A 27,609-nucleotide genomic window follows, 5' to 3' on the forward strand; every position below is an offset into this window, starting at 1 on the left:
ATTTGTTAGCTTATCGTAGGATAGATAAGTTGGCGGGGGGACTCTTTCGCACAGAGGTCGTAGACAGTGTTGTGTAATTCGATTCTAGATTGTAGTCGTAACCCCAATGCATATTGACAATAAAGTTCAAGTTCAAACCTACCCAAGGACTGACGCTCAAACGATATATATCGTTTGTACTCATTGCGCGAGAAATTCGAGCGTAAGATACTGTTATAATCCATAGTTCGGGCTGATTTTGATATATATATATATATCTGATCGGGGTTTCACGCACTGGTACACTGCAAATTTTGACTGGCAGTTACAGCCTTTAGTCACAGCATTTAGCTCTTTCCAAAACAATATTCAACTTCGGCGCACACTTTGTTCGATTTGTTCGAGAGTTTCGCTGGATTTTGCTGGGCGACAGTTGCTCGCGCTGTCCGCGCCGTTTGGTCACTGGAGAAGTTGATTTTTTTGGGCCTAGCAAAGCTTTTGGGCTTTACTTGTATATATGTTACGTATTTATCAGTTAGCGAGAGACTGAGCGACTGGCCAATTCAAAATGTTTGCGGCTAAAATGGAATAATGAAAAACGAAAAACGAAAGAAAAAAAAAACGAAAGTGGCAAAAACGAATTCTTGGGAGGTTTTTCTTTCGGTTTCTCCGTATGGTGAATTCCATTTATCGTTATCATTTCTGCTGTTGTACTAAAGCTTAAAACTGATAACGCAAAAATGTTACAACAACAACAACAAGAACAACAACAACAAAGTTGTCAGCCCTGGCCGGTGTTTTGTGCTGAGCGATCGTTTATCTTATCGCCCGATATATACCTGGCATACCTGGCGCATATGTCGGCCTATAGATTATGCTCGTTGTGTGCAAAAAAAAATGTGGCCTTTATTTATAGGCCAAAATGCAATTAATATAATAGCAAATATTTCGAGAGCCCAGAGGAAATGACAAACATTTGTCAATGAATGAACAAAAATGGGGGGTAAAAAACATAGCGCCAGTTCGATGATATCATGAATAGCGATTGTAGAAAAAAAAGCATATTTCTTAATGGTCATAAATCTTGGGTTCGCCCATTTATAAAGCCAATCTTGGGCCCGCAGTCTTTGAGCTGTTGCTGAGGTCATCTAAACGACATTCGCAGTCAGCTCTCAAAAGGCAAACAACAAAGCACTTGCAATTTCCATGTGTGTGTGTGTGTGTGCTTCTCCGGGGCATATAAAGTGAAAAATCAATTAAAAAGAGGTGAAAACTAAATAATAAAAAAAGCAAACAGCAAATACAGCAACAACAACAACGACAAAAGCACACGACAATAAACTTTACCATACGCCGATAACAGGTGCGACGTAAACTTTGTTATCTCCGTGCGCTCAATAACTGCTCCACAAGGCAAATGCCTTACATACAAACTTCTCTATGCACATATATTTATAGGGTATATATGTGTGTGAGTGTGCGTAGGCTAAGTAATGCGAGCACAGGCAGCCTACGTGGCACAAACTGAGGCATAACTTTAGGCTTTAGCCGGAAAAATCATTAAAGCAAAGTGCATGGCACATTGCGTTTCAACATTCCAGACTAAAACTTTGAGAGTTGGATGTTTAATGTAGCCTAGAGACGATATGACTTGCAGATACCCTGCAGTTAGTTGTGTTCGAAATATACAAACTATTCGAAATTGAATCCTGAAAAACCTTAAGTTTGTTTATATTCCAAGAGTTGCCGGGTTAGAACTCGTTTTTTTTTTTGGAATTTCCAACTATAAACTATCTGTTGTAAAGATAATATTTATTATTATTTACGTATATTAATCGAGCAGTATAGGACAGTGTAATAAACTATCATCCATAACTTTGAAAATATATGGCACTGGCTAGATTAGCGAGGCCTTTGGTTACGATAATACTACATGCATAGACCAGCCTAGGGGATTCGAACCAGCGTTTTTCAGTTGCCTGAATAACTGACTTACCAAGAGAGAGCTCAACTGCCGAGAAGGGATTATTATTACAGGATAAAGTATTATGAACTAGTAAGCCTTTAATGGTAATAGGCTTTTGTTAGTTATGAAATCTGAAAGTTTTGGACGTTTAGTTAACTTATCTAAAATCAATCTAAAAATATGTATTTTATTATTGAGAACTGTTCATTTTATAACAATTTCACACTTCTCATTCCAAGTTATATATAACTATCTAACTCTATTCTATTTCTCAACAATCCTCTAAAGCAACGTGAAAGTAACCCAACTGTGTTCTTCATTTGCATAGTTTACCAAAAACTATATATGCTCTAGTTGTTGCACAATATAGGGTATTTAAATTCCTCACAGCTGCAACGTAATATGCTTGGACTATTTTTAGTGTCCAAACAGTAATAACAGCGCGACGAAGTTCTGGCCATAAAACATGAAAGTAAAAACGCAACTGTGCACATATACACAACGAGAGAGAGAGAGAGGGGCGACAAAAGAGTGAGAGAGAGAGTGTGTACATTTGATAGAGCATCCTGTTTACAGGGTAGCCAAATATAAACAGCAGCAGCGCATACTGCGCAGGCGCACAAGGTTCGAGGATTGAGGGAAAACTGGGGAACATGCGGCGCACACATGTGTCGACAGCTGTGGCAGGAGGCGATATTTTAATTTATAGAACGTTATTTATAAACAGCCTCCCCATAGAGTCTGAAGCAGTGCCAGACACACGCACACACACACACACACACACACATATATATAGCTAGGAAAGTTGTCTGATTAGGCGTGCAATAACCTCGCAGCGCTGCGGAGATTTGCATAAATCAATAAACATAAGCCAATTTTCTTCAGATATATACACATATATATATTTTGCTTGGATCATAAATGTTTAAGCTGCCAGGCATTAATGCAAAATTGTACATTTACATGCGCGAAACGTTGGCTTAAACACATTTTGCCCGAGCATTTGGAATTTAATTATTGTTGCGATCGACAGAGATAAGAATTTATTTGATGGAAGCCATGGAACGCTACGATCTAGGCGCAAACAATGAGAGACGCAGCAAAGCGTATTTGCCTAATTTTTGGGTTTTTTAGTTTTGTTGTGTGCATAAAATTAGCTCATCACTTGCCGAAAATTTGAAATTCAGTTTTGGCTTCAATGACAACAACAAATAACAACAACAACAACAAATAACTCGGATTCAGTCGGTCGGCCAATAACAATGTTATAAATTCTTTTGTTTGTGCCTGGCATGTTAAACGATTTCCAAAACAAAAAGAGAAAACCTCATTGAGAACAAGCCGAGGGCGAGATATGCGAGCTGGCTAAACCTTGAATTTATTGGGAACTTTTATCAAACTGACAGCACTCGTAACGGTGACTTTTTTTTTTTGGCTGTCTTTTGTTGAGTGCATACTTGTAAATAACTGAGGGGAAAAGTCGATTTCAATGGCAAAGAAAATCAGTTAATATATATCAAGACAATGGCTTCTCAATTTTCCTATAAAAGCACAGCTAGCATTTATTCATATATATTGCGGCTATTAATATTTTCCTGTTAACGTTTGGTTTGGAAAAAGCCGAAGTCTGGCATGGAATTTTCTTAGTTTTTAGCTGATGCTTTAAAATATGTCTCAGAGCAGAAGAATTTTGGCTGTCCTAAAAAAGATAGAAGACCAAAATTCCATTACTTTATAGGAAAAACTCCACTGATTTTCGTGATGCATGTCTTTTTATACCCTGAACTTATTGAAAGTGGTTAAGAAAGGGTATAATGTTTTTGTGCAAATGTATGTAACAGAAGGAAACACCTCCGATCTCATAAAGCATATATATTGATCAGCATCAGTAGCCAAGTCGATCTAGTCATGCCCGTCCGTTTGTCTCCTATAAGAGCTAGAAACTTCAAACAATTTAAAGTCAAAATATAAATTTTTATTTAAATCTGCATTGAAGGATTAAAAGGGATTTTTTTTTTAATTTTCATATTAAATTTCAAGCCAAAAGCTTATGAGGAAAACTCAGCCTGAAGTTTGCAACTCGCAAAACTAAATCTAATACCAAATTGAACCCGTTTTGACCCCTAGCTTAGTTTGTTTTATGCATTTTATTTTATTTATTTCTGAAAATGTTTGCAAATTTTAGCTATTAGTTGTCAGGAACATATGCCTCACAGCTGTCAGGCACATTTGGCGTGTCTTGAATGAATGCCTCCATTAATTTAAGTACTGGCAACAAGTAAAAAAAAAAAAGAGATAAACTCACATTTATTGGCACTTTGAAGCTGTTTTGCATAGCTCATTTGTATATATTTTCCTCAATGTATATAAATTGCCAGGCAAAAGCTCGGCTCGACTATCCTCTTGTCAGCTGCAGTCAAATTGTTGAAGCTCTTTAAAAATGATTACCAAACATTTTGGCTCATTATTAACATGACTACAAAAAGACATGCGCAAAGGCTTTGTGGTTGACTGAGTGTGTGTGTGCGTGTGTGTGTGTGTGTTGTGTGTGTTGTGTTGTGTGTGTGTGGCTTGTCTTTAGTTTTATGGCGGCTTTTGCTTTATTATTGTGTGCTGCTCCAAAAGTTATTTGCAAAAATTAGTCAATAGCCAGCGCGCCCCGCATCCCCCCGCCGCTAGCTTATTGCCATTACTTATGCCTCTCTATCTTCTGTGTGAGTGTGCGAGTGTGTGTGTGTGTGTGTGTGTTTGTTTGGCATTTGGTACGCCCCCCTGGGGCGTTACACCCGCGTCGTAGACATGCGCAGCGGAGAGACCAAGACCCAACTCTATGACATCATCCGCTGCGCAGCTGCGCCTTCTATCTAAGTATCTAACAGATACATTCGCCGCGGCTGAGATTCTTTGCGGTCGTGTGTTCTGCGCATGCGCAGCCCCCCAGCAGCTACTGTATTTACTTATTTCGTCTATATTGTTGTTGTTGTTGTTTTTCAGTTTTTTTTCTTGTGTATTTGTGACATGTGCTCATTTGGCATGCAAATGGAATTTGTGTGGGCGCCGCTTTGGCGAGCTTGGCAGTGAAATTTTTTTCAATTTTTGTCATTTTTCTCTTCAAAAGGTTTTTCATCAATCAACAAATCAATTACCTGTTTACAGTTAACTCTGTTTTGTTATTGTTATTGTGCAAAGGTTTGGGCCAATTTGTAGGCCACAAAGCGTCGCGATTTATGGGAATAGCCAACTGATGACATCATAAAATTCTGCAATATATCCAGAGAAGCGTTTCGCCAAGCTCATAAAGTTAAGAATCTAGAACCACGCTTTTGGCTATTTATTCAACTTGTGCCATTTAACAGCGGGCGGTCGCCAAATAGTAAATCAATAAATATAACGTAAAAGTGTTATGGGTTAAGGAAACCAAATGAAATTTCACTCAGCACATTTTTGTTGGCACAATAAAAATCAATTAAAAGTGAAATTTTCTATTCATACATCTTTTTCTTGTGATTAATAAACAAATATCATAGCTTTGCCCTAGAGGCGTATCTGGAGTTATTTTTGTTTATTAATTTTAATCAATCCAAAAAAGCCGTAACGCCTGGCCAGACGTATATTTGTATAGCCAGACGCCAATATTCATTAATAATGTGGCAAATAGTTGGCAGCACGCGTTTTAATGCCTGCCTTTAATTGCTGTGTAATTAAGATTCGTTATGCCGGATATAGGCCCATTAATCTGTACGCTTCTTCTTCTGCTTCTTCTTGTTGTAACTGATGAGGCCCCTTTCGGCCGCAGACATAGGTGTGAGAATTTGAACAGGTTTACAATTGATTGATTTCCGCTTAGTTGCTGTCATTAGTTAACTGAGGCAATTAGCAAAGTCTGAAGAATTGAAATCAGCTGACAAGCATTTGGCATAGCAAAAAAAGAAGATTAATACAAATCGGAACTCACAACTCACGTCTAGAAAATTGGAAGCTAACTTTCACTGAGCTTTCATGAGATCAAGATCTAAATACAAATTATAACTTAATGATGTCTTCAAACAGTTCTCATAATTACTTTGATTTATTATCTCGCCCAATCAGAGAGGTTTTGCATTGAGTTTCATTTGACTGCTGAGTTATTATTAAATATTATTAAGAAATTGACCCAATATCCTAGACAGAACAAAGTGGGTCAACGTAAATAAGTTATAAGAGCTACATGTCACAATTCAAATGAATATTAATATTATTGACACAAATACCTGAGCCATATATCATAAAGCATATATCAAAAGGTTTATCGATTAAGAGTTGTGGATTTACAAAAAGATTTTAACTATATGTGTGCCAAACTGGAACAATAGTTTCTTTATATTTATAAAAGAGAAAAACAACTGAATTGAGAAAAAAAAACTGAATTGAGAAAAAGCAATGAACATTTTCGGGTATTACTATTAGGAAAGGCTATAACTATAAACTATTCAAATACCAATTTAAATAGCACAGCCCTCATTTATACACGGTTCCGAAATTCGAACTAGCGTCCTCTTTTTTACTAGCCCAAATGTCTACATATCTTATACGTCAACATGAAATTTTAAATAGCGCTGGCTAGACCTATTCATGGTGCTGGGATTCGAACTTGCATCCTCCTTTACGTTATTCCAAACTATTAATCTGAAATTTTGGTCCTCAGATTTGAACCTGCATCCTCTCTTACACTAGTTCAAAACTATCGAAATGAAATTTTGTATAGGTCTGGCTACATTTATAAACAGTTTCGAGATTCGAGCCTGCGTCCTCCTTTTAACTAGGTCGCATCTTTAAATCTTTTATACAATACCGACGACTGGCTTTATGTAATAAATTGTTGGTGTCTTTAACAAAAGTGGATGCACCGATATCACTAGAGCAAATGAATATAGCTTCAGAAGAACAATGTAAAATATTGAATAATCTTGTCGATTTGTCAGCTGCACTTCGAAAAGAGCTTTGCGTTAAACATGTAGGAACAACCCTCAATTAATTTTCTATAGGGCATATCAGCTTCGTCCTTCTAGAGCTATATTTCATTTTAAACCCCAACCGTGTGACCATTTCAAGAAGTTGTCGCTTTGGTGCGATCTGTAATTAATAAGCATTGTCTAAGCTGCAACCCACTTAGGTAGACAGCAGCCGAATAGAGCAGCATTTCCTTCTTAGCGACAGGCTAAAGCCGGCATGGCTTAATCAAGCGTTTTTTCAAATGTAACCAAAAGATACGAACGATTTGCATATGCCGCTCAAAGTAAGCGCCCAACACGTGTGCGACCAAATGGGGAATCATAAACAACGACCAAAGGAGCGCTTCTGTCGAGAGTGACCGACTAGAAAATACCCTGCAACCAGCTGCCGTTACAATCATTTCAGCTTACTTTTACACATTTATGCAGAAAAACATACATATACATACGAATGCAGCAGTTGTGCTTCTTTTGCCAAATACTATGTAAAAGAAATGCATTCTTGATTAACTTCGGAGCTTATAGTCCGATCTTTATACAAATTTGGAGGCTTAAATAAGGCTCTACCAGGAAATTATGAGTTTATTTCCTTTTTGAAGGAATTGGAAGAGGTATTCAAGGAGCGAAATATCCTTTCTAACTGTATATTTTATAACTGTTACAATTTTCGAGTTGTGACTCCAAAAACTATGTCCCAAAATGGATATTTATTAATATAATAAACATGTGACTCCCGAAATGGATATTTATCGATATAAAGAACATGGAAGGTAAAAAAAATGGTAAGTTCATTCAGTATATAGGAGAATATATATGCATAAAATATCAAGCATCTAGATTTTGCAGTTTCCAGGATCGACAAGTTCACACAAGAGTACATAGCTGGATCGACTCGATTTGAAATACTTTCCTCCGCCTGTAACATGCACTATCATAAAAAACATCATACCCATTTTATCCAAAAATTTCAAGATTTTGACAACCACAAAATCGAGCGGTGAGTCACATGAGCAGCACATACCATATTAGTGTGTACTAATGACAAACACTTTTGGCTAAGCCAAAAGTCACTGGGTAAATATTTGCCCAACTACATAACACCCTAACGCAACGAATATTTCCGTTGCGTTTCGAGGAAGTTGCTAAGGCAAAAAAAAAAAAAAAAAAAATTTGTTATCGACAACAAAAAAATTGAAAAAAATTCAAGAGCTTGAAGTAGGTCTTGTAGGTCTTTCTCTAGGCGTGCTATCAGCATGGCAACTTGACGGCCGAGCAACATCCCCTCCCCCCTCCTTCCCCCCTTTGCCTTTAATTTTAATTAAAATGTACCACAATCTGAGGAAGAAGCAAACGATCCGCAGATCTACAGATCTACAAGCTACAAATGAACGAATTGAGTTCCATGCCCCAAAAATAAATATGAAATATAGTCAGAGCTTGTATCTAGCACAATTGAAGTCGCAATTGTGATAGGGCAATATTATTTCTTATTTAGTTTCGAAAACTCTTTCAATGATCGAGTGAAGAATTTTTAATTGGCTAAGCCCTCAAGTGGCCGTCGCAGCACCCTAAAAATTGTCCATACTCAACTGTCAACTGTCGAATGTCGCATTTCCAAATGTTGACTCAAGTGCCGAAACGATCATAATTTGGTTTTTCGTCTTTTAAACCAGAATACTTTATAAACAAACATTTTTAATTGCCTCGTTTATTTGTAAATCGTTTGGGGAACAGGCCATTAATAAATATTTTTCGATAGTATTTGAAGTAATTTCGGGTTTTTTAATGAACAACCTTCGGGCCCATCAACGGATTGTTAACAACATGTGATAAGGCCTCAAAAGCAAAAGTTATTCGTTTTAAATGAATTTCAAACGATTTCAATGTGTTTTTGATGAGACACGAACTCTGATATGGGTTTGTTATTACACACATACCCTTTAAACAAATTAAAAACAAAAAACAGTAATAACAAACAGAAAAAATATATTTCTACTGTCAATTGCAGTTTGAGCCACGAAAAAAGCACGTTGCGCAAATCACAATAAAATACAAATTATAAACGTTTAAAATTACATGACAGAAATTCATTTTTGATGACGTTATAATATAGAAAACAAATTGAAAAAAAAAGACAGTAAATAAAGACGAGAAAGTATGAATATTTTAAGCGCGCCGAATATTTGATACCCTTACAGATATATGAGAAAGGTGAAGCTCGTGAAAAACAGACTATTTTGCCATATAAGAATCTAGTTAAATGTATATATGTATATATATGAGAAGCGTGATAAAGCTAAAAGATGCCAAGTTTGGTTAAGATATCTTCATAAACAAAAAGTTTTTTATACAAAAACCTACTTTTCGACCGATCGTTCCTATGACAGCTATATGATATAGTTTTTTTCATAGTGATACTAATAAATGCCAAGTTTGGTCAAGATAGCTTCATAAACAAAGAAGCTTTTCATACAAGCATCGATCTCTACCCCTATCTTTCCTATGACAACTATATGATATAGTCATTCGATTTATCTGGTTCCGACATATGTACTGTCTGCAACAAAATGACGGACCTATGCAAATCTTAAAGCCCCTAGCTTTTAATCTGAGAGACTAGTTCGCATAGAAACAGAGAGACGAACAGACATTTCTATATCTCGGCTTTTGATGCTGATCTAAAATATATATATTTACCTTATGGGATTGAGATGTCCACATTTTATGACAAAATTATTGTACCCTTCACAAAGGGTATCCAAAAACACAGAAGTGAGTTGACTTTGAAGAATTCCTCAAAGTGTTTGTGGGTTTTTGTTTATGCGCATAAATTATAATCGAGTGTTTCTTATTTTTTTCTGTTGGGAGCAAAGAATGGAATCTTGAAAGAGCGAATGGCTTTTAAAGAGTGTGTCTTTTGGGTAAACACGGACAAAATAGAGAGCTGAAAAAGAGCCGCCAGTAGCTTTTTGGGCTTTATACTATAATGCCTGTAATAAAGGCTATCTCAACTATGCAAAGTTGTTTTTGGTTTATTTACTCCGAAACTTATCAGTAGAAAATCTTAGAGAATCTTTTTTGTTTCCCCTGCTCATTTCACATTATCTTAAGCTGCTTAGCCAGTTCGCCTTAAAAGTATTTATATATAAAGTATTTATATTTATTTTTTTATTGTGAATTTAACGCCCCTTTCGTACAGTTGGCTGTCGCCTCTGGCCTGTTCCAGGCAACGCCGGGTGGCCGTTGCAAAACGTGTTTCACATTTCGGCATATGCAAATTGACAGAGCGCTGTCTCGAGCTGTCTTCCCCTTCCCCCCTCAATATCGTTGATGAGAGAAATAAATAACAACACGAAAAAATAAACTCTTTTTATATATAGATATATATATGGTATATATATAACTTCACGCTACAATGCTAAACAGGCGCAAGAGTTTTACGCAAACCGGTAAAGAATATTTGAAGGCAGCCCAAAAATTTTTTGGCATGGCTTTAAACATAATCGACGGGCACGAGTTTTGAATTCATGGGCTTGTTTTTCTCTCTCGCTCTGGCCTGCTACTCCCTCTCTCTTTCGACCTTTCTCTCTCTCCCTTTCTCCCTCGCTCTGTCACAGTTTCCAGCTGACAATTACTGTCTGATGTCAGCGTTAAAGCAAATATTTTGTTATTTAACCGTGTAATTATACCCTTTAAGCGGACCCTGCGCGTCTCTCAAACTGTTTGTAACACCTTGAAGCAGAGAAAAATGTCAACTAGTCTAAAGAACACATACATGTGTACATTGTCCCTGTTTTGTGCTATTTATTTATTGATTATATAAAATACAATTCTAATTGATAAATTAACTACATTTTGCTCTCCCTAAAATATATATAAGCTGTAGAAATATTAATCTACGTTATAATATACAGGCCATAATTATTTCATGAAGTAAGGCGAAAGAATCTGAAAATATTTATATTTTTGAATAAACATTGGAAGCTTCAATACCCTCTAGATATTCTCTTGAATGCGGACAGCATACTTAGTTATCTTCTACATTTAATTATCTTTTAATTTTTTCCAAATAAATCACATGAACTGCAGATAAAGAATATACGATTAAGTCAACTAAAATAAGGCTAGTATTTGCGTTAAGCCCTTTGAGTAATTTAAATTTTTCCGATGAAACTTTGACGCTAGCTCCAATATAAACAAAACTAAAGCTAACTTTACGTGGAACTAACATTAACTTACTAAACATTACTAAAAAGAACTAAGTAAATATTTGGCTTACACCTGAAAGCAGTTAGTGTACAATACGCTGCGACGTTTTAGCCTTATTTTCGAGCACAATTTATTTTAACTGATCCAGCAACAAGTCAACAAATACATACTAAAGTTATATTTATAATTTAATGCAACAGCAATGTGTGTGTGTGTGTTGTTTTTTTGTTGTGGCGAGAGTCTGGAAACAAATGCTGGAAACTGAACCCAAGGTTAGGAACGTTGCGCGCGCACATTGAATGCAAATGCAAAACATTTGTTTTAATGTCGAGTTTTATGTGTCTCTTTAATTGTTGACTCGACTTGACTTGAGTGTCTAGTCATGACATTTTAGACTTTGTTTCGCATCATCATCATCATCATAAAGAGAATCACCATACGATCATAGAGAGAACACAGAGAGAACTCGTGTTCCCAGCTAATTAATCAAGAATTCATACAGTTAGCTCGCAGTCATGACTAGTTTCTACAGCTATATTATGACTCAGGCCCGCAGAACTTGGCTCTGACATCATGTAACACCCATTGCTGGCAAATTGTCAACTCTGCAGATACAGTTGTGCAGTGCTATTCTGTTTCATTTCGCAATATCTATCGCAGCAATTGATAAGTCAGTCACTATCTGCAATAGATAATGGGTCCGTTCTGATACCCTTGCAGTGGGTATTATAAATTGGGAAAACAATAGGAGACAGCTCCTGAAGTATTTATATTGTTAATGAGTTAGACGAATTGTCTGTCTATTTTAGGGCTATCTTGATGAAGCTGGATATAGATATAGATATAGATATAGATATAGATATAGATATAGATATAGATATATATATAGATATAGATATAGATATAGATATAGATATATATATATATATAGATATAGATATAGATATAGATATAGATATAGATATAGATATAGATATAGATATAGATATAGATATAGATATAGATATAGATATAGATATAGATATAGATATAGATATAGATATAGATATAGATATAGATATAGATATAGATATAGATATAGATATAGATATAGATATAGATATAGATATAGATATAGATATAGATATAGATATAGATATAGATATAGATATAGATATAGATATAGATATAGATATAGATATAGATATAGATATAGATATAGATATAGATAGATAAAGATAGAGGTATAGATATAATAATCTTAACCATATCGTGCGACTATATCATAAAGCTTCTATAATAACAATCGCTTGATATTTAAATTCTCACAAAAAAAAATTTCTTGATATTCAAAATATCTTCATAAAAATCAGCAAATGCAAGCTTCATTATGCAAAAAGGTCTTAATAGGAACAATCGCTCGTAAATGAAGTATAGAGAAAATCATATACATATATATTTATATGTAGTTATAATCCCTTATTTCTGCAAGAGTATTCAAATTTCGATGGGCCGTAGTAAAAACTTATTTTCTGTTGTCATTTTATTGCACTGCTTAGCACTGCAAATATTGACAAAGCGAAATAAAGTCATAAATTGCAAGGAAAAACCTCTTGAACAAAGTCACCTTTTCCGCTTGGACAGAGATAAGGTTCAAAGAAATTACCTGAACAGGTCGCAATTAGGCTGGACCTTGTCACCTTCTATATGAGAATTGTGAGCCAACACACGATAAGGTTTGACCGAGTTATGAGGGTGGAAAATTTTTACGTCTATATAGGATATTCGAGGGTACGATTCTTACATGAATTTCGACCAAAAATAATGTTGCCAGATTTAGATGCCAAACTGATCTGAAGATCAAACCATAAACAAAGAGCCAAACCTCGTGAAAATCGTATTAGATTTGACCGAGTTATGGGAGTGGGAAATTTCGACCTATGTCTATATACGAATCTTGGGGTAAGATTTGGACATGAATTTCGACTAAAAAATATGTATTCAGACTTGAATGCCAGATTAGTGAAGAGGGAAAACCATGAAGAAAAAGCCAAACCTCGTGAAAATCGGATGAGATTTGACCGAGTTATGGGAGTGGGAATTTTGGATCTATGTCTATATACGAATCTTGGGGTAAGATTTGGACATGAATTTCGACTCAAAAATATGTATTCAGACTTGAATGCCAGATTAGTGAAGAGGGAAAACCATGAAGAAAAAGCCAAACCTCGTGAAAATCGGATGAGATTTGACCGAGTTATGGGAGTGGGAATTTTGGACCTATGTCTATATACGAATCTTGGGGTAAGATTTGGACATGGATTTCGACTAAAAAATATCTTTTCAGATTTGAATGCCAGATTATTCTAGAGGGAAAACCATGAACAAAAAGACAAACCTCGTGAAAATCTGATGAGATTTGACCGAGTTATGGGGGTGGGAAATTTCGACCTATGTCTATATACGAATCTTGGGGTAAGATTTGGACATGAATTTCGACCTAAAAATATGTATTCAGATTTGAATGCCAGATTAATGTAGAGCGAAAACCATTAAGAAAAAGCGAAACCTCGTGAAAATCGGATGAGATTTGACCGAGTTATGGGAGTGGGAATTTTGGATCTATGTCTATATACGAATCTTGGGGTAAGATTTGGACATGAATTTCGACTGAAAAATATGTATTCAGACTTGAATGCCAGATTAATGTAGAGGGAAAACCATGAGAAAAAGCCAAACCTCGTGAAAATCGGATGAGATTTGACCGAGTTATGGGAGTGGGAATTTTGGACCTATGTCTATATACGAATCTTGGGGTAAGATTTGGACATGAATTTCGACTAAAAAATATGTATTCAGACTTGAATGCCAGATTAATGTAGAGGGAAAACCATGAAGAAAAAGCCAAACCTCGTGAAAATCGGATGAGATTTGACCGAGTTATGGGAGTGCGAATTTTGGACCTATGTCTATATACGAATCTTGGGGTAAGATTTGGACATGAATTTCGAATAAAAAATATGTATTCAGACTTGAATGCCAGATTAATGTAGAGCGAAAACCATTAAGAAAAAGCGAAACCTCGTGAAAATCTGATGAGATTTGACCGAGTTATGGGGGTGGGAAATTTCGACCTATGTCTATATACGAATCTTGGGGTAAGATTTGGACATGAATTTCGACTAAAAAATATGTATTCAGACTTGAATGCCAGATTAATGTAGAGCGAAAACCATTAAGAAAAAGCGAAACCTCGTGAAAATCGAATGAGATTTGACCGAGTTATGGGGGTGGGAAATTTCGACCTATGTCTACTTACGAATCTTGGGGTAAGATTTGGACATGAATTTCGACTAAAAAATATGTATTCAGACTTGAATGCCAGATTAATGTAGAGCGAAAACCATTAAGAAAAAGCGAAACCTCGTGAAAATCTGATGAGATTTGACCGAGTTATGGGGGTGGGAAATTGCGACCTATGTCCATATAGGATATTTTAAATTTCAGCTTCCTAGCTCTTACGGTTTGGGCTGTGTATTGATCCCCAATCAGTCAGTCAATCAGTCAGGACAAACAGTTTTATATATAGAGAATATATATATATTTCTGTGTAAGAAGTGGAACGTGCTTAGGGGCAATACGTACGCCCAAGAATGTCATATTGAAAGAGGAGCAACAGCATATTTAGCGGCAAGGTAAGCCCACCTCGAGGGCCAAACTTGGGGCTTGGCTTGTTTGGTTTGTCTTCTTTTTCTTCTTCTTGTTGTTTGCGTTTCTGTTGCTCTTGGACTCGTCTTTTGGCTCACATTTCACAGCTGAGCTGAGCTGAGCTGAGCGGAGCTGAGAATTTTTGGCATTTCTGTTTTGTTGTTACGCTTTTTGATTTCGATCGATGGTCGGACTACGCTTAGGGCATAATTTATATATGCACGAATGCGAATGCGGAGACGGAGACGAAGACGGAGACGAAGACGAAGGCGAGTACCCCCCAGCACCAGGTACACCAAGTACTGGGCTTTGGGTACATGGAAAGCGTATGCAAAAAAGGGGGCCAACAATTTACGTGTAGCGCACAAATGCGCATTGTTCTTGTTCGCTGCTCTGTTTTATGCACTCGCAATGGGCTATATTAGCTAAGGCATTTCGTTTGTCAGTTTCCATTTAAAATATTCCATATTTAAGCAATAGAGAGAAAGAGGGAGAGATTGATTAAATTAAACATTGCATATATAAATATATAAATATTGTACCAATTAATACATTTAACCATTTACTAAGGCCCCAATGCAGTGCGAGCAAATTGTATGATCTTTTGGTCGAACTGTAAGAGAAATTCGAGAAAACTCGTGAGGCCGAGATTCTAAAGGCAGAGACTATTGTCTTGCCTCTCTTTAGTTAGTCTCTGCTTAGTTTATCTACTCAACAATATAAATTAACTGTTCAGGCTTCAAAATAGTTACAATAAACCATTTGTTATAAGCAAAACCTCTTCAAACAAGTAGAATAATCCATCTATTTATAAACAAAACCCTCTTCAACCCTTTGCTGACTTCTAGTTTTGCGAGCGTCCTGCGCTCAAAGCTTAAACTCGTTGTGAATTACAACGCGTCAAGCGACAAATAACTGCATGCAAGTCCCAAGTTCATTTTACGTGCATTTGTTACAAGTTTTTGAATGTTAATAATTAACTTAAAGGTATATAAAAATTTTTAAAAAATTATTAAATATACATATATTAAGGCATATTTAAAATTTTTAAAAATGACTAAGTATATATTTAACTTAAACATGAATCTTGCTGCACCGTCTATCATATAAGGTATATATACATATATATTATTTCACGCTCCCCTCAGGGCATATGTGTTTCGGTTAAAGAACCGTTTGTTGCCCTCGGTGTTGGTAATGCAAACAGCATTAAAATCAATGCCCTCCGGCAAGAGGCATTGGCAAGGGGCAAGGGGTTAGAGGGGGGGGGGGGGGACGTCACATCATCAACACCTTCCGAGCCAGCTGCACAAACACAAAAGCCGCCAACAGTCCAAGCAAAAGCAGCGGCATTTTTATGGCTTCATCTTTTTTTTTTTGTATTTGTGTGTGTGTGTGAGTTTTCTCTCTGCTGTCTTTTAGAAATTTAGACTGCAGCACGGCAAAGAGGGCAAAAAATGAGGCATATACTTGGAAAATAATTACGGCGGCAGCATTGGAGAGAGACTTCGAAATTCTAGCAGCGGCCGGTGTAAAGCGGAAATAAAGTGCGCAAAATGTAATTAATTGCCCGAGGCGGCGGCCGATGCGGCGTATGCTTAATGGCAAAATCGTCATCCGCGTCGGCGCACAATGTTGCCAGCAGAGATCGGACGACGTGCTCGGATCTTGATTTCAGTGTTTGTTGACTTTTTGCAACTAATAAGCTAAACATTTTGATTGGAAGCGCGGTCGAGGCTGCGCTCCAACAACAACAGCAACAACAACAACAACAAGAGGAGGAGGAGGAGGAGGCAAGGCAATTTATTCGCAGACGTTATTAAATTCGTTTGTTGTTTTTGGGGCCAGCTCCAGATTGTCGGCAATTTGCTAAAATTAAAGCCCGACTCAAGGCTGAATTTCAATTTTCACAATTTTGTATTTTTGGGTGCCTTCTTTGTCTTTTGTTTTATTTCTGCTGCCACGCCCACTCTGGCTAGGCTAGAAGCTGATAAGGCGTAGCGGCCCTTAAAAAGTATTTAAACACTTCCGCTTTTAGCACAAATTCTCATTAGTTTAACTAACAATTCTGCGTTTATTTATAATCTCTTATCTGTTGCTTTTTAAATAATAATAATCATTGTTTTTAAATAGATTTTATTTACTTTTTTTTCATTTTATAGCAAACCAGTTTTTTCGCTGCTTGTCTTCAACTCAGTTCAAGAAACTTGTAGCTTAGGTTTGTGATTAATAACTTCCTTCCCAAATGAAGAAATGATGTATAAATCATTTGATTAAAATTGAAAGTTTTTTCTATTACTTTTTTTTTGGAAATCTATGAATCATTAGCTGACAGCTTTCTATATGTCAAATGATTTGTCCAAGAAACGTTTGGGGAATTTTTAGCGAAGGAATGTGCGGGCGCATCAGAAAAATGATATATGATATGAAATAATATGATATTTGATAATTATAAGTAAAAAAAATTATTTTAAAATAAAATTATCTACAAATGAGCTTTAAGTAATTTTCATAGGTTGCATTTTATGTTATTTATATAGTTTGGTATTTAATGTTATGTTATTAAAGCAAAGATGTATATTTATTATTAAAGATATACATAGATATAGACGATTATAATAGATGCACATATGCATGTGTGTATGTGCGTATGTATATGATTATATATATATGTATAAGTGTTTGCATGTTGTCTTACACCAAGCGCAGACGAAGTTAACTTTCAAATGTCGCCCTTCTACGCAATTCTCATGAATTCAAGTAAGTATTGTAGGTTTTCATACTTTGTGTCAAAGTGTTATATTGATCACTCTCAATTACTCTCTCTATCTCTCTCTTTCACTTCCTTCTTCTATCAATCATTTCTCTCTCTTCATTCTACTTTCGCTCTATCATTCTGTTACTCCTTCTTTCTGCTGCTCTTTATCTAATCCGTTTCGTACTTCTTTTGTTCTTTTAGCGATGTTCATATACAAGAGTCTTTCTTCCCAATAACTCATGAATGGCACTAAGAAAATCTTTTATAATATTTGAACATAAGGTAAGTACATATTTCTATATATTATCCAAATATTTTAGCCCTGATTATTTTCTACTTAAAAATGAATGTAAATTTTTAATACAATTTTTACTACATATACGTAAATCGCTTTAAGTCTATAGAGTGTATAGATTTAGGTACCTAAAACGGCAAATTCCACACACACTCTCACACACACACACACACACACACACACACTCACACACACACACACACACTGCACACAGCAAAACACTTGGCTTGATTAGCCAAATTCCATAAGACGGCAAAAAGCTAGACATAATAAAAAGGTTAAAAACAAAACCAGAGAGTGAAAAAACAACAACTGGAAATTGTTTATGGTGCGACTCCAAACTTGAAAACAAAGACAAAAACTAAAGAAAAAAAAAAGCACAAATAACAAGAGAAAAAAAGAAGTAAAACCAAAAACCAAAACAAAAGCAAAGTCTGAAGAGGCAGAGTCAAAGTTTTTTTGGTGAGAAATTTCACTCGGTTGGCGGAAGGCGCAGCGAGTTTCAAGGTTGCCAGCGATTTTTCTATGATAATGGGGGAACAGGTGCGCCCAGGTGAGTTGCAAGAGATTGTATTATTATTTTTTGTTTTTCGATTGTAATTGACTAAGCGACAGCTGAAAGGGGACTGCACAAACAGATGACAAAATAAGCTACGAAACAGCAAATATGGTATAGAAAGCAAAAAGTTTGGGCCATGGTCTAGTAGGCATCAAAAAAAGTTGTTTTTTTTTTTGGGTATACGAAATTAGAAGAGCCCAAAGCGCAATTAAAAGAAAATTAAATAGAAAATGAAAATTTGAACAACTTTCGCTGTGTCAGTTGATTGTTATATAAAGCTGATTATGGCTTATTAAAGCAAATGAATTGGAACGTTTTTATGAGGAGGGAATTTTAAGATTGGAGTCGTATCTTTATCAGTTAAAGTAAACATGACTGATCAAGAATATATATAATTTATGGGATCGGAGATGACTTCTTCTATGCGTTACACATCTCGAGACAAAATTATAATAATCTCTGCAAGGGTATAATGATTGTCAAACATAATATGTTAAAAGAAGAACCTAATTAGGCTCCAAATTCTTCTCTTGCACAGTTAACGCTCGTTACAGCGAACTTTAAGGGTGTCAGGTGATAACCGCAGGACACATATATAAAACACATTCAATCAATCTTTTAAAATGTTCCCATATTCCCATGTAGATAGGATGTATAATAGGATATATAGAAAATATAATATAATATATAGGATAAATAATAGAAAACCTTGGCAAATATATTGGAACTAAAGAAAATTTTCGCTCTAGCAAGCTGTCCGTTAGTCAAGCTTTCTCTGTATACACTCATCGATTAATGTTTGATTGATTTGTCGACCCATCAATTCTCTCACTCGTTGCGTCAGGGTTATATTCATCTGTTAATATTCGCATCTGTTGAGTTTTTGAGTTCTCCGACTGCCAAAAATCCCACACATCGCAACATGTTGATTGCCAAAGCAAACAACTCACAAAAACTGACCGACCCTTCACATACGCACACACATGCACACATACATATGCACATGCATTAAGCCAGCAAAAACAACAAAAACGAAAAAATGCAACTGTAATTCCGCTGCAGAAATTGTGCAAATTGTTTATAAAGTCAATGTAACTGAAAGTGTGCGTGAGCGTGTGTGTGTGTGTGTGTGTGTGTACAGCTGTATTTGTTCATCTGTTAAGTGCATTTCCTGTGCTCTCTTCAATAAAAATGTTGCTGTCGCTGTTATTGCTGCTGTTATTGTTGTTGCTGCGATATGACTTTAGCATATTTTTTGGCTACGTGCAGTTAACAGCCGCAGCAAAAGAGAAAAAACAAAAAAAAAGAAAGCAAACCACAAGATTGGAAAAACCAGTTTGAGCAAAGCGAGTTGCTGTTGTTGTTGTTGTTGTTGCTGTTGTTGCGATTGTTGCCGCTGCAGTTGCTGTTGTAGCCTTGAATGTGCATTTATTGTTGTTGCTCTTTGACTGACTTGCTGTTTTTGGCGCGCGCGAGAAAAGGCTAAATAAAATTACAAAAAAAAGACAAGCGACCAACATGTAAGGAAGTTCAAGTGAAAACGGCAAGACTTGAAGTTATCCTATCATGTAAGCTGTTTGCGTTCAATATTAATGACAATGTTATTAACATGCGCACTCTGTTAAAGAGATTGGAAAGCTGTTGTTAACATTTCTGTCAGTGTGTGTTTTGTAAGCAGTTAAATTTCAGCATTCTGTTAAAAGCCTAACATTGGTTTCCAGCACATTTAACTACAAAGATCTAGTTACAGAGGCCCCTAAACTGTTAACTACGAATATAGTGACAGCAATTTAATTGTAGTATCTGTTAAGTACAGTGAACTGAAACGCTGCGTTTCCAGAGCTTATTCCAATTAGCAAAACGAGTACTAATCTCTGTAAGCACTATTTATTCGTATGAAAACATTTTTGAATATAAAATTCTAGGTTAATTTAGAAGTTTTTTGTAGATGATATATTTAAAGCGTGAAACACAGAAAAACCATAAAAACTTCTTCGCAAAGAGGATTTTAATGTCGAAATTTAATATCTGAAATTTTGCGTACTTCTAAACTGAATAGTTTTTAGAAAATAACTTTTCTCTGAAAAAGAGTTTTCCTATTCGAGCTTAGAAACTGAACTTTGGGCGTTCCAAAAACCGCTTGGCCGCATTTGGCTCTAAGACAAGTGAAATTACACACACTCTTTCTCTCCCTCGCTCTCCCCCTCTCCTTCTCTCACACACACACGCTCTCTGTATCTTTCGTCTCCTTCACGCTCTCTATCTGCGCTCTCTGTCACACACTGTTGCCGTTTTGCACTTTAACTTACGGTTGTTTCTAATTGCCTGACACACTTGGCAACCAGCTTCAGCCAATCGGAACTATCTATGCATACACCTAGACACACTTATGCATATGTAAATGTATGCGTGTGTGTGTGTGTGTGTGTGTGTATGTATGTTAGTAGAACTCGAGAATGTAAATGCAAAATTGACTTGTATCAAGCGCAACAATTGCAAACAGTTAATTACAATTCATGTTGGTTTAGAAGAGAGAAACCTCCCCCCCCCCCTCCCCTCCTAACCGACAACCCCCTCAAAAAATCGACTCAACTTTTGAATATCAATCAAGTTGGACGAAGAAAACTTGAAAGTGTCAGAAAGCAATCGCAAGATTTGAAATCAAATGTGAAACGTTATCAATTTGCCTAACAAATTGTTTAGCCTTTCAATGTCGCCTGACAAAGGAAGGCAGATTAAATCAAAATCTATATATATACACAAGTACGTTCTATATATTCCCTGTATTGATATTCATTTGCGAAATGCGATTAATTTGCCGTTTTTTGGACTTCGTTTCATATGAAACGCAGCTGATAAACGAAACTTGGGCACTTGGGCATCAATAATCAGGTTTTTTAGTGTTCAATCATTCAACGGAATTTGTCATAGTGACCCATTAAATTACTTATAGAATAAAAAAAACAATATATATATATATTCCCAATGCCAGATAACGTAATTAACGTGTAACATGAGCTGATCAGATGGAAATCTTTACAAAAGCAGCTTGTCAACAGCTTTACAGTTGAGCATGTATATAAGCGGTACAGTGAACGGAAGGAAGAATTTACAGAAATTAGAAAACATATATTTGAGCATTTTTCAATTTTATACTATCTGAATATAATATATGCCCTAAATCTAAGTTTATTCATTTAAAAATGAATTTGGTTTTTACCATTTTCAATTTTCAAATCCCTTTTCCAATTGTAACTTTCCAAACCCCAAAATTGAACAGTTATTATATATTAAAATTATTTTAATATATAAAAATCTATTCTGTAACTATAAAGTTTCCTTTTGCGAGTGTCTACTGTATTTCTTGAATACTTGAATATTGAATCAAATGAATCACTTTCCTAATTAACTGTGGACAATATTCATTTGCTAAACATTTCCAGCACATTTTCCAGTCCAGTTCAGCAGTCAATTGGACTAGTTTCAGGGGTCTTGCGCCCTTGCAGTCAATCTTTCAATTAATTATGTGTATCCAATTGGAACTGTACTCCACTTGAGCAATTATCAATTAAAAATTGTTATCACCCCTTTGGGTTTTTTACAAGAGCAGCCGCTTTAAAATGCAACTTAAATTTATTCAACACAAGCGAATTTGCAGTTTGATTGATTGGAAAGGCTAAATAAATGAGGTTGTGATTGATTGAGTGGAACTGGAAGTCGAATTGGAAGTGGAATTGGAATTGAAATTCTGTGCGGGATTACGTGTGGCCAACTTTCAATTGTGAATGTAAAACTTGTGTATGGCAAATGAACAAGAAGAAGAAGAAGAAGGAAAAAACAAACAAAACAAAGTACAGCGCACAAATTGCGCAAAACGCTAAAGAATGCCACGCCAACAACAACTGCAGCAGCAGCAACGAGTGCAAGGAGAGCGGAAAGAGCAACAGCAGCAGTGAGTGCAAGGAGTGCGGCAAGAACAAAGACAGCACGCGGCCAGCTGCAGCAGTAAAAAGAATGAAAACAAAAGCGCAGCAAAAGCATCAAATGGACCAACTTGGCTTTGCCAATTGGAATTTTTATGCATTTCATATGCAGTTTGACAGGCGCTGAATGAGTGCAACTGCAAACTTCAACTCGCCCGCCCGCTCTCGCTCTCACTCCTTTTGATTGGCCGTGTGCATGTGTGTGTGTGTGTGTGTGTGTGTGTCTGGCCTTTAGCTGCCCCTGTTAAGCGTAATTTAATTTAGCGCAATTGTCTAGCACTGCAATTGTCTATGTAATCACAGCTAGCGGCGCCGCAGTGCTTTCCAAACTGCTGTTAATGTTAACGGTAGTGCATTAACATGTGTGCACATGTGTGTGTGTACACGTGCATATAACATATTTGTATGTATGCAACAGTGATAGCTTTTTGAAATGCAAGAAAAGAGCTAAACTAATATCAAATATATGAAAATTTAATTTTTTAATAAGAGAAAAAGTCAATCGGAATTTGATATTAAGAAAAATTGCTGTCTTTTAAATTTAAATGTAATTTTCGCTTCTTGTTTTAATCAAAATACTTCGATTAAAAAGTCAGAATGTTTTTTGAAAGGCAAAAAACAGCTAGTTTTGACTGCAAAGCAGCGCAATTGGCAGCACTGGCTTGTAAATGGCCAACTGGCCCAGGCAAATGGCACGCGGAATGCGGTTTAAAAATAAACCAAGCCCCAAAGCCAGCCAGCCAGCCAGCCAGCCACAAGCCATAGACCAAAACGTGCTTTGGCCAGAGACCCTATTTAGCCTAGTTTACAGTTTACAGCTCGCCGTTGCCGACGTCGAGCCAGGCTAAATGACCAGCTCGCTAGTTGCTGCTGCTGCTGCGCACCTGTAAACGGGCTGCACGCGCGCGCTCTCGTTCTCTCTCATTCCCTCTCTCTCTCTCTCGCTCTGGCTCGCTTACTTATGCTAATAAGAAAAGTGTGACAGCCGCTCGCAATTTTATGACTGCGTCGCACGCAATGTGCGCCCTTCCAATCAAAACTGTACAGTTTGACAGGCCCAACTCGATTCGAATTGGCGTGTGGTTATGCAACAAGTTTTGAATGGTTTGTTTCGGTTTTCTTTGTTATTGTAGTTTTTTGTGGTGTTTTATTGGTGCGCCATAAAGTGCGGCTCAGGTGCGTTGACTGCATAAAAATGTTATTATGTCTTATATTATTGGCGCTATTATTGTTGTTTATTTGAGCTCGGCTTTTGTGCTGCTTAACAGTTACATAAAATCGATGTTAATGTTTATCATTTACCTTTAACAGCCTCGTAGTATCCTAAATCCAGCGTGAATGATTTATGTTAATATCCTGTATACAAAATATGTTACTTTGCTTTTTGTTTTGTTTACGGCTTCCGCTCTCTTCAGCTCCCTTTCTCTCTTTCTCTCTTTTGCTCTCGCACACACAAAAGACGGCGTGATCTTTCTCTCTCTCTCTCTCTTTGCGCTGCTTCCTTTCTTTCGCGTCCTGCAGCGTCGCAGCTTGTTGTTGACTTCTTGTTGTTGTTGTTGCTTGTGTGGCGCTGCGTTTTGAATTAAATTTTGATTTATTTATATTTTAATATTCACTCCCAACTCTCTCTCTCTCTCTCTCTCTCTCTCGCTCCTCTCGCCTTTTTCTTCTCGCGTAAGCCACGAAGATCGATAAACACACGTAACAAAATAAGAAGCAGAACGAGACGCTGCGAGTTGGAGCTGAGAAAACCGGAAAGTTGTTGTTGTTGTTGTTGCTTTGCTTTGCTTTGCGCGGCGTTCTTTGGCTGCTGCGTTTTTTTTTCTTTTTTGTTGTAAGCCCAAAAAAAAAAAAAGAATCTCAGATTGAAGAGATTTATTTACGTGTAAAAATGCCACAAGTAGCAGCAGTTATTTTTTTCTTTAGCAACTTCTTCTATTTATTTGTGTTGTTTTTTTGGCGTTAATTTATGCTTAGAATTTTTGTGGCTTGTCACTTGTTGCTTTTGACCTTAATGCGCTCGTGTTTTAACAAATTCCAATGCACACACACACACACAGACACGCACATTTACACTGATCGCACAACACACACACACACACACACAACGATGCGCAAAAAAACCAGCTTTGCCGCTTTTTTATTTTTTTTTCGTTTTTTGTTTTTGGGCCAACAATTAGATAGCCGCGTTCTGAAACGCCGGCGCAGCAGTCGACGCCGCAGCTCTTTCTAATTAGCACAAAACAACAGCAACAAGAACAACGGGGCAGCGGGCTAAACAGTTAGACGGCTTTAACAATTGCTTTTCTTAATTTCAATGGCGTTTTGCACAGGGTTTTACGTTTTATTTGTTATTTATTTATGTACATATTTATTGTTGGCACTTTTGGTACGTTGCTTTTACGGTTAAATTTTCGTTTGCGTTCCGCGCTCGTTTCACGCACGTCTTGTCAACTCTCGATCTCGCATTACAATGTTGTGCTCGATGTTCAAAAATGGCATCGAAGCATCGAGGTATCGATTTTTTGGTTATATCGATTCTTGCCGACCGCTACTCGATTTATTTATACCGTGCTAATCGATCGCTACTGGCGCGAAATTTAAGAGCTACTCCACATCGCTAACGAAAAATATAAAATTGTTATTAAGTGGCCAGTTTTTAAAAAAGTAAATATTTCCTACGACGATATTTAAGTAAAGGGAAAATAACTTCTAAACAGTTTCTGTTTTTCAATGAAAGAAACGAAAATTGTAATTGTTTAACACCAAACAATCCGCCAAACATGTAAATCTCTTGTGTCTATGCTTCATATGTTAAATTAAAATAGAATAACCCGGGCGATTAATTAGTTACATATTGTAACGTAAGCGCAAAATGAGCACTAACGCAGTATTGCATGCGGCCAGCTTCACGCAACGCAAGCTGAGTCACATAAAGTTGGCTGTAGCAGCTTATTGGTATTCTATTGTATTATTTAGTATTTTTCTGCTACTTCAGTATAACAGTGTGTTAGCAAAATGGTAATTTTGCAGATATCTTACACTTTCACACTTTAAGGGCCAACAGACTCCTTTGAGTATAACAGCTGCTTAAAATATCCATTTTGAGTTTAACAGAGATATTTCATTAACATTCCTGATATCAGCATATTTAATTAAATAGATAGACATTAATACACACTGATAGTAATATTTTTGAACGATTAAACGCTGCTAACATCGATAGTGTTATGTTGTATTATTGGTAAATAATATCGTATAGCCAGTTAACAGTATCGGTAACATTCGTATATCGATATAAACGCACATCGCGATATCGAGCATAACAGACTCATAACAGCTGGGATCTTAACATTTCTGTTGTTGTTGCGTCGGAGTTCGGACGTGCCTGTCCGTGTCGCTCGCGAAAAGATTTATTTAATACTTTCCATCAACTTGCACAAACCGGAACTTGCTGAAAATTAGGCAAGTCAGTTGTAAATTGTGCTCGTTATGCAAAAACAATAAGCATTAACTGCTGTGCGCGTAAAGTATGTAAAGAATATCGCAGTTTTGTGTCCAGCGTAGCCCAACGAAAAGCAAAGAGAAAAAGCGAGTGGCAGATTTTTTTCCTGTCTACCTACACAAACATACGTATACATATACTTCAGTATATGAATGCGTGTATGTGTATATCGAAGAGCGCAGTGCCTGTGTGTTTGTGTGCTCCGTGTGAATAATCGCTGAAGAATAAGAATATTAAATTTCTCGCTCCGTATAAATATTAATTTCACTAGTGTTTGCGTTCAATATAATAAATTAAATAAAATAAAATCAGTGCAAGTGCGTGCCGCGCCCGTTTACCAAAAGTTACACACATACGCTAACCGCTCACACACATACACATACATACGCGCTCACTGACAAAAGAGAAAAGTTGTATGGCCAGCAACAAATACAATTTGTTAGCCAAATAGCTTTTTTTCCGTAATTGTAGAACTTAATCTCTACTTCTTTTTGTCCATTAATTTTAGAGCAACGCTAAAATAATTTAAATTCTATGCTTAGTCAACTTAATAATAAAAAAAAACAATAAAAAAGCAGCATACAAATTATTGAAATAAAAAAAACAACAGAAAAGTGTCGGCTCAGTGTGCGTATATGTGTGCGTGCGTGTTTTGGTGTGCATAGCCTGCATAGCAGTGTGTGTGTGTGTTTGTGTCAAGTAGCATCAGCAGTCGCCGCCGCCGCCGCAGCAGGCAGAATAACAAAAAATAGCAAATCAAAATGGCGCACCAGCAGCAACAGCAACAACAACTGGCACAATCGGTGAATTGTTCATTGGATGATATCGATTTGACGGCACTAAAGGTAAGTTGTTAGCCACAGCAGCAGCAGCCGCCGCGGCAGAGCTCCATGCACAACAGTTTAATTGTGCCGTTGGAGCCTCGCATTTGCTGCAAGGTGTGGCCATGTGTGCATGATTTTTGTTATTTTTTTAAGCAATTTCCGTATTGTGACTTCATCAACCCGTCCCCAACCCCCTGTCTCTCTCCCACACGCTTCAAATTCACTTTCAATTAAGCGCAGCCTGTCGAATAATGCAGCAGACGTCGCTGCCGCTGCTGCTAACTGGAGTTGCCCATATATCGATTGTGTAATCCAATAAGAATTTCGTGCTTGTTCAATACCTGCACATGTTTATTATTAATTGATACAATCGAAATGGAAAACCTAACTGTTTGTTTAACACAGGTTTATAAACATTGCAAAACCAACGCACAGAATGTTGTTGCAATATTGTAGGCTATGGCAACGCCCACTCCACGCTGCATTAAGCAAATCATAATAACTGCACATTGTCATTTGTTGTATTTTTCTTGGCCAATTGTGTGGGGTACTTGCTGTGCGCTCTCTTTGTGTTTGCCACCCACCCCACCCCACCACGGCCACAACTCACCACCGGCAGCAGTGACCGGCCGGTGTCAGCGGCTTTGCCAAGTCTTGTTTATCGCTGCTGTTGCTGCTTGTCTTTTATATTTTTCATTTCTCAATGAAAATGATGCCCCACACGCACAAACCGCACGCGTTGCTTATGCCATTTGCCTTTGCCTTTCTCTTTCAGCAAACATTCACCACAGCTTTAAAAACTCACCACAGCCGCCCCACGTTGGGCGGCACACATTGCGTCGACGTCGACAGC

General features: G+C 36.8%; 2 protein-coding genes across 12 annotated transcripts in view; one reads left to right on the forward strand and one right to left on the reverse strand.

Moving 5' to 3' along the window:
* The window catches only part of kst (spectrin beta chain, non-erythrocytic 5 kst), a 45,423-nt gene extending 20,529 nt beyond the window's left edge, over positions 1-24,894 (reverse strand). Inside the window, exons 1-2 of one of the 5 annotated variants that reach the window (XM_064683797.1) lie at positions 24,769-24,894; positions 23,730-23,997 (exon numbers count right to left, since the gene is read on the reverse strand). Coding sequence is in view for 3 of the 5 variants with exons in the window: in XM_064683795.1 (XP_064539865.1) it covers positions 143-224 (82 nt within the window). In the remaining 2 variants the exon portion in view is untranslated. Of the gene's footprint in view, positions 1-142; positions 261-23,729; positions 23,998-24,768 lie in introns of those variants that run through there. The other 4 variants (XM_064683798.1, XM_064683795.1, XM_064683796.1 and 1 more) reach the window with 4 other exon arrangements.
* Positions 24,895-25,795: 901 nt separating this feature from the next.
* msn (serine/threonine-protein kinase msn) overlaps positions 25,796-27,609 on the forward strand; it is a 38,359-nt gene continuing 36,545 nt past the window's right edge. For 6 of the 7 annotated variants that reach the window (XM_064683728.1, XM_064683733.1, XM_064683734.1 and 3 more), the window contains exons 1-2: positions 25,796-25,957; positions 26,441-26,777. In XM_064683728.1, the coding sequence (XP_064539798.1) occupies positions 26,694-26,777 (84 nt within the window). In that variant the 5' untranslated portion in view covers positions 25,796-25,957; positions 26,441-26,693. The remainder of the gene's footprint in view (positions 25,958-26,440; positions 26,778-27,609) is intronic. The other variant, XM_064683729.1, reaches the window with a different exon arrangement.

This window comes from Drosophila montana, unplaced genomic scaffold (genome assembly GCF_035044405.1).
Source record: "Drosophila montana isolate Dmon_TW-CO22-7 unplaced genomic scaffold, ASM3504440v1 contig_2667_1, whole genome shotgun sequence".
Taxonomy (NCBI): Eukaryota; Metazoa; Arthropoda; class Insecta; order Diptera; family Drosophilidae; genus Drosophila; species Drosophila montana.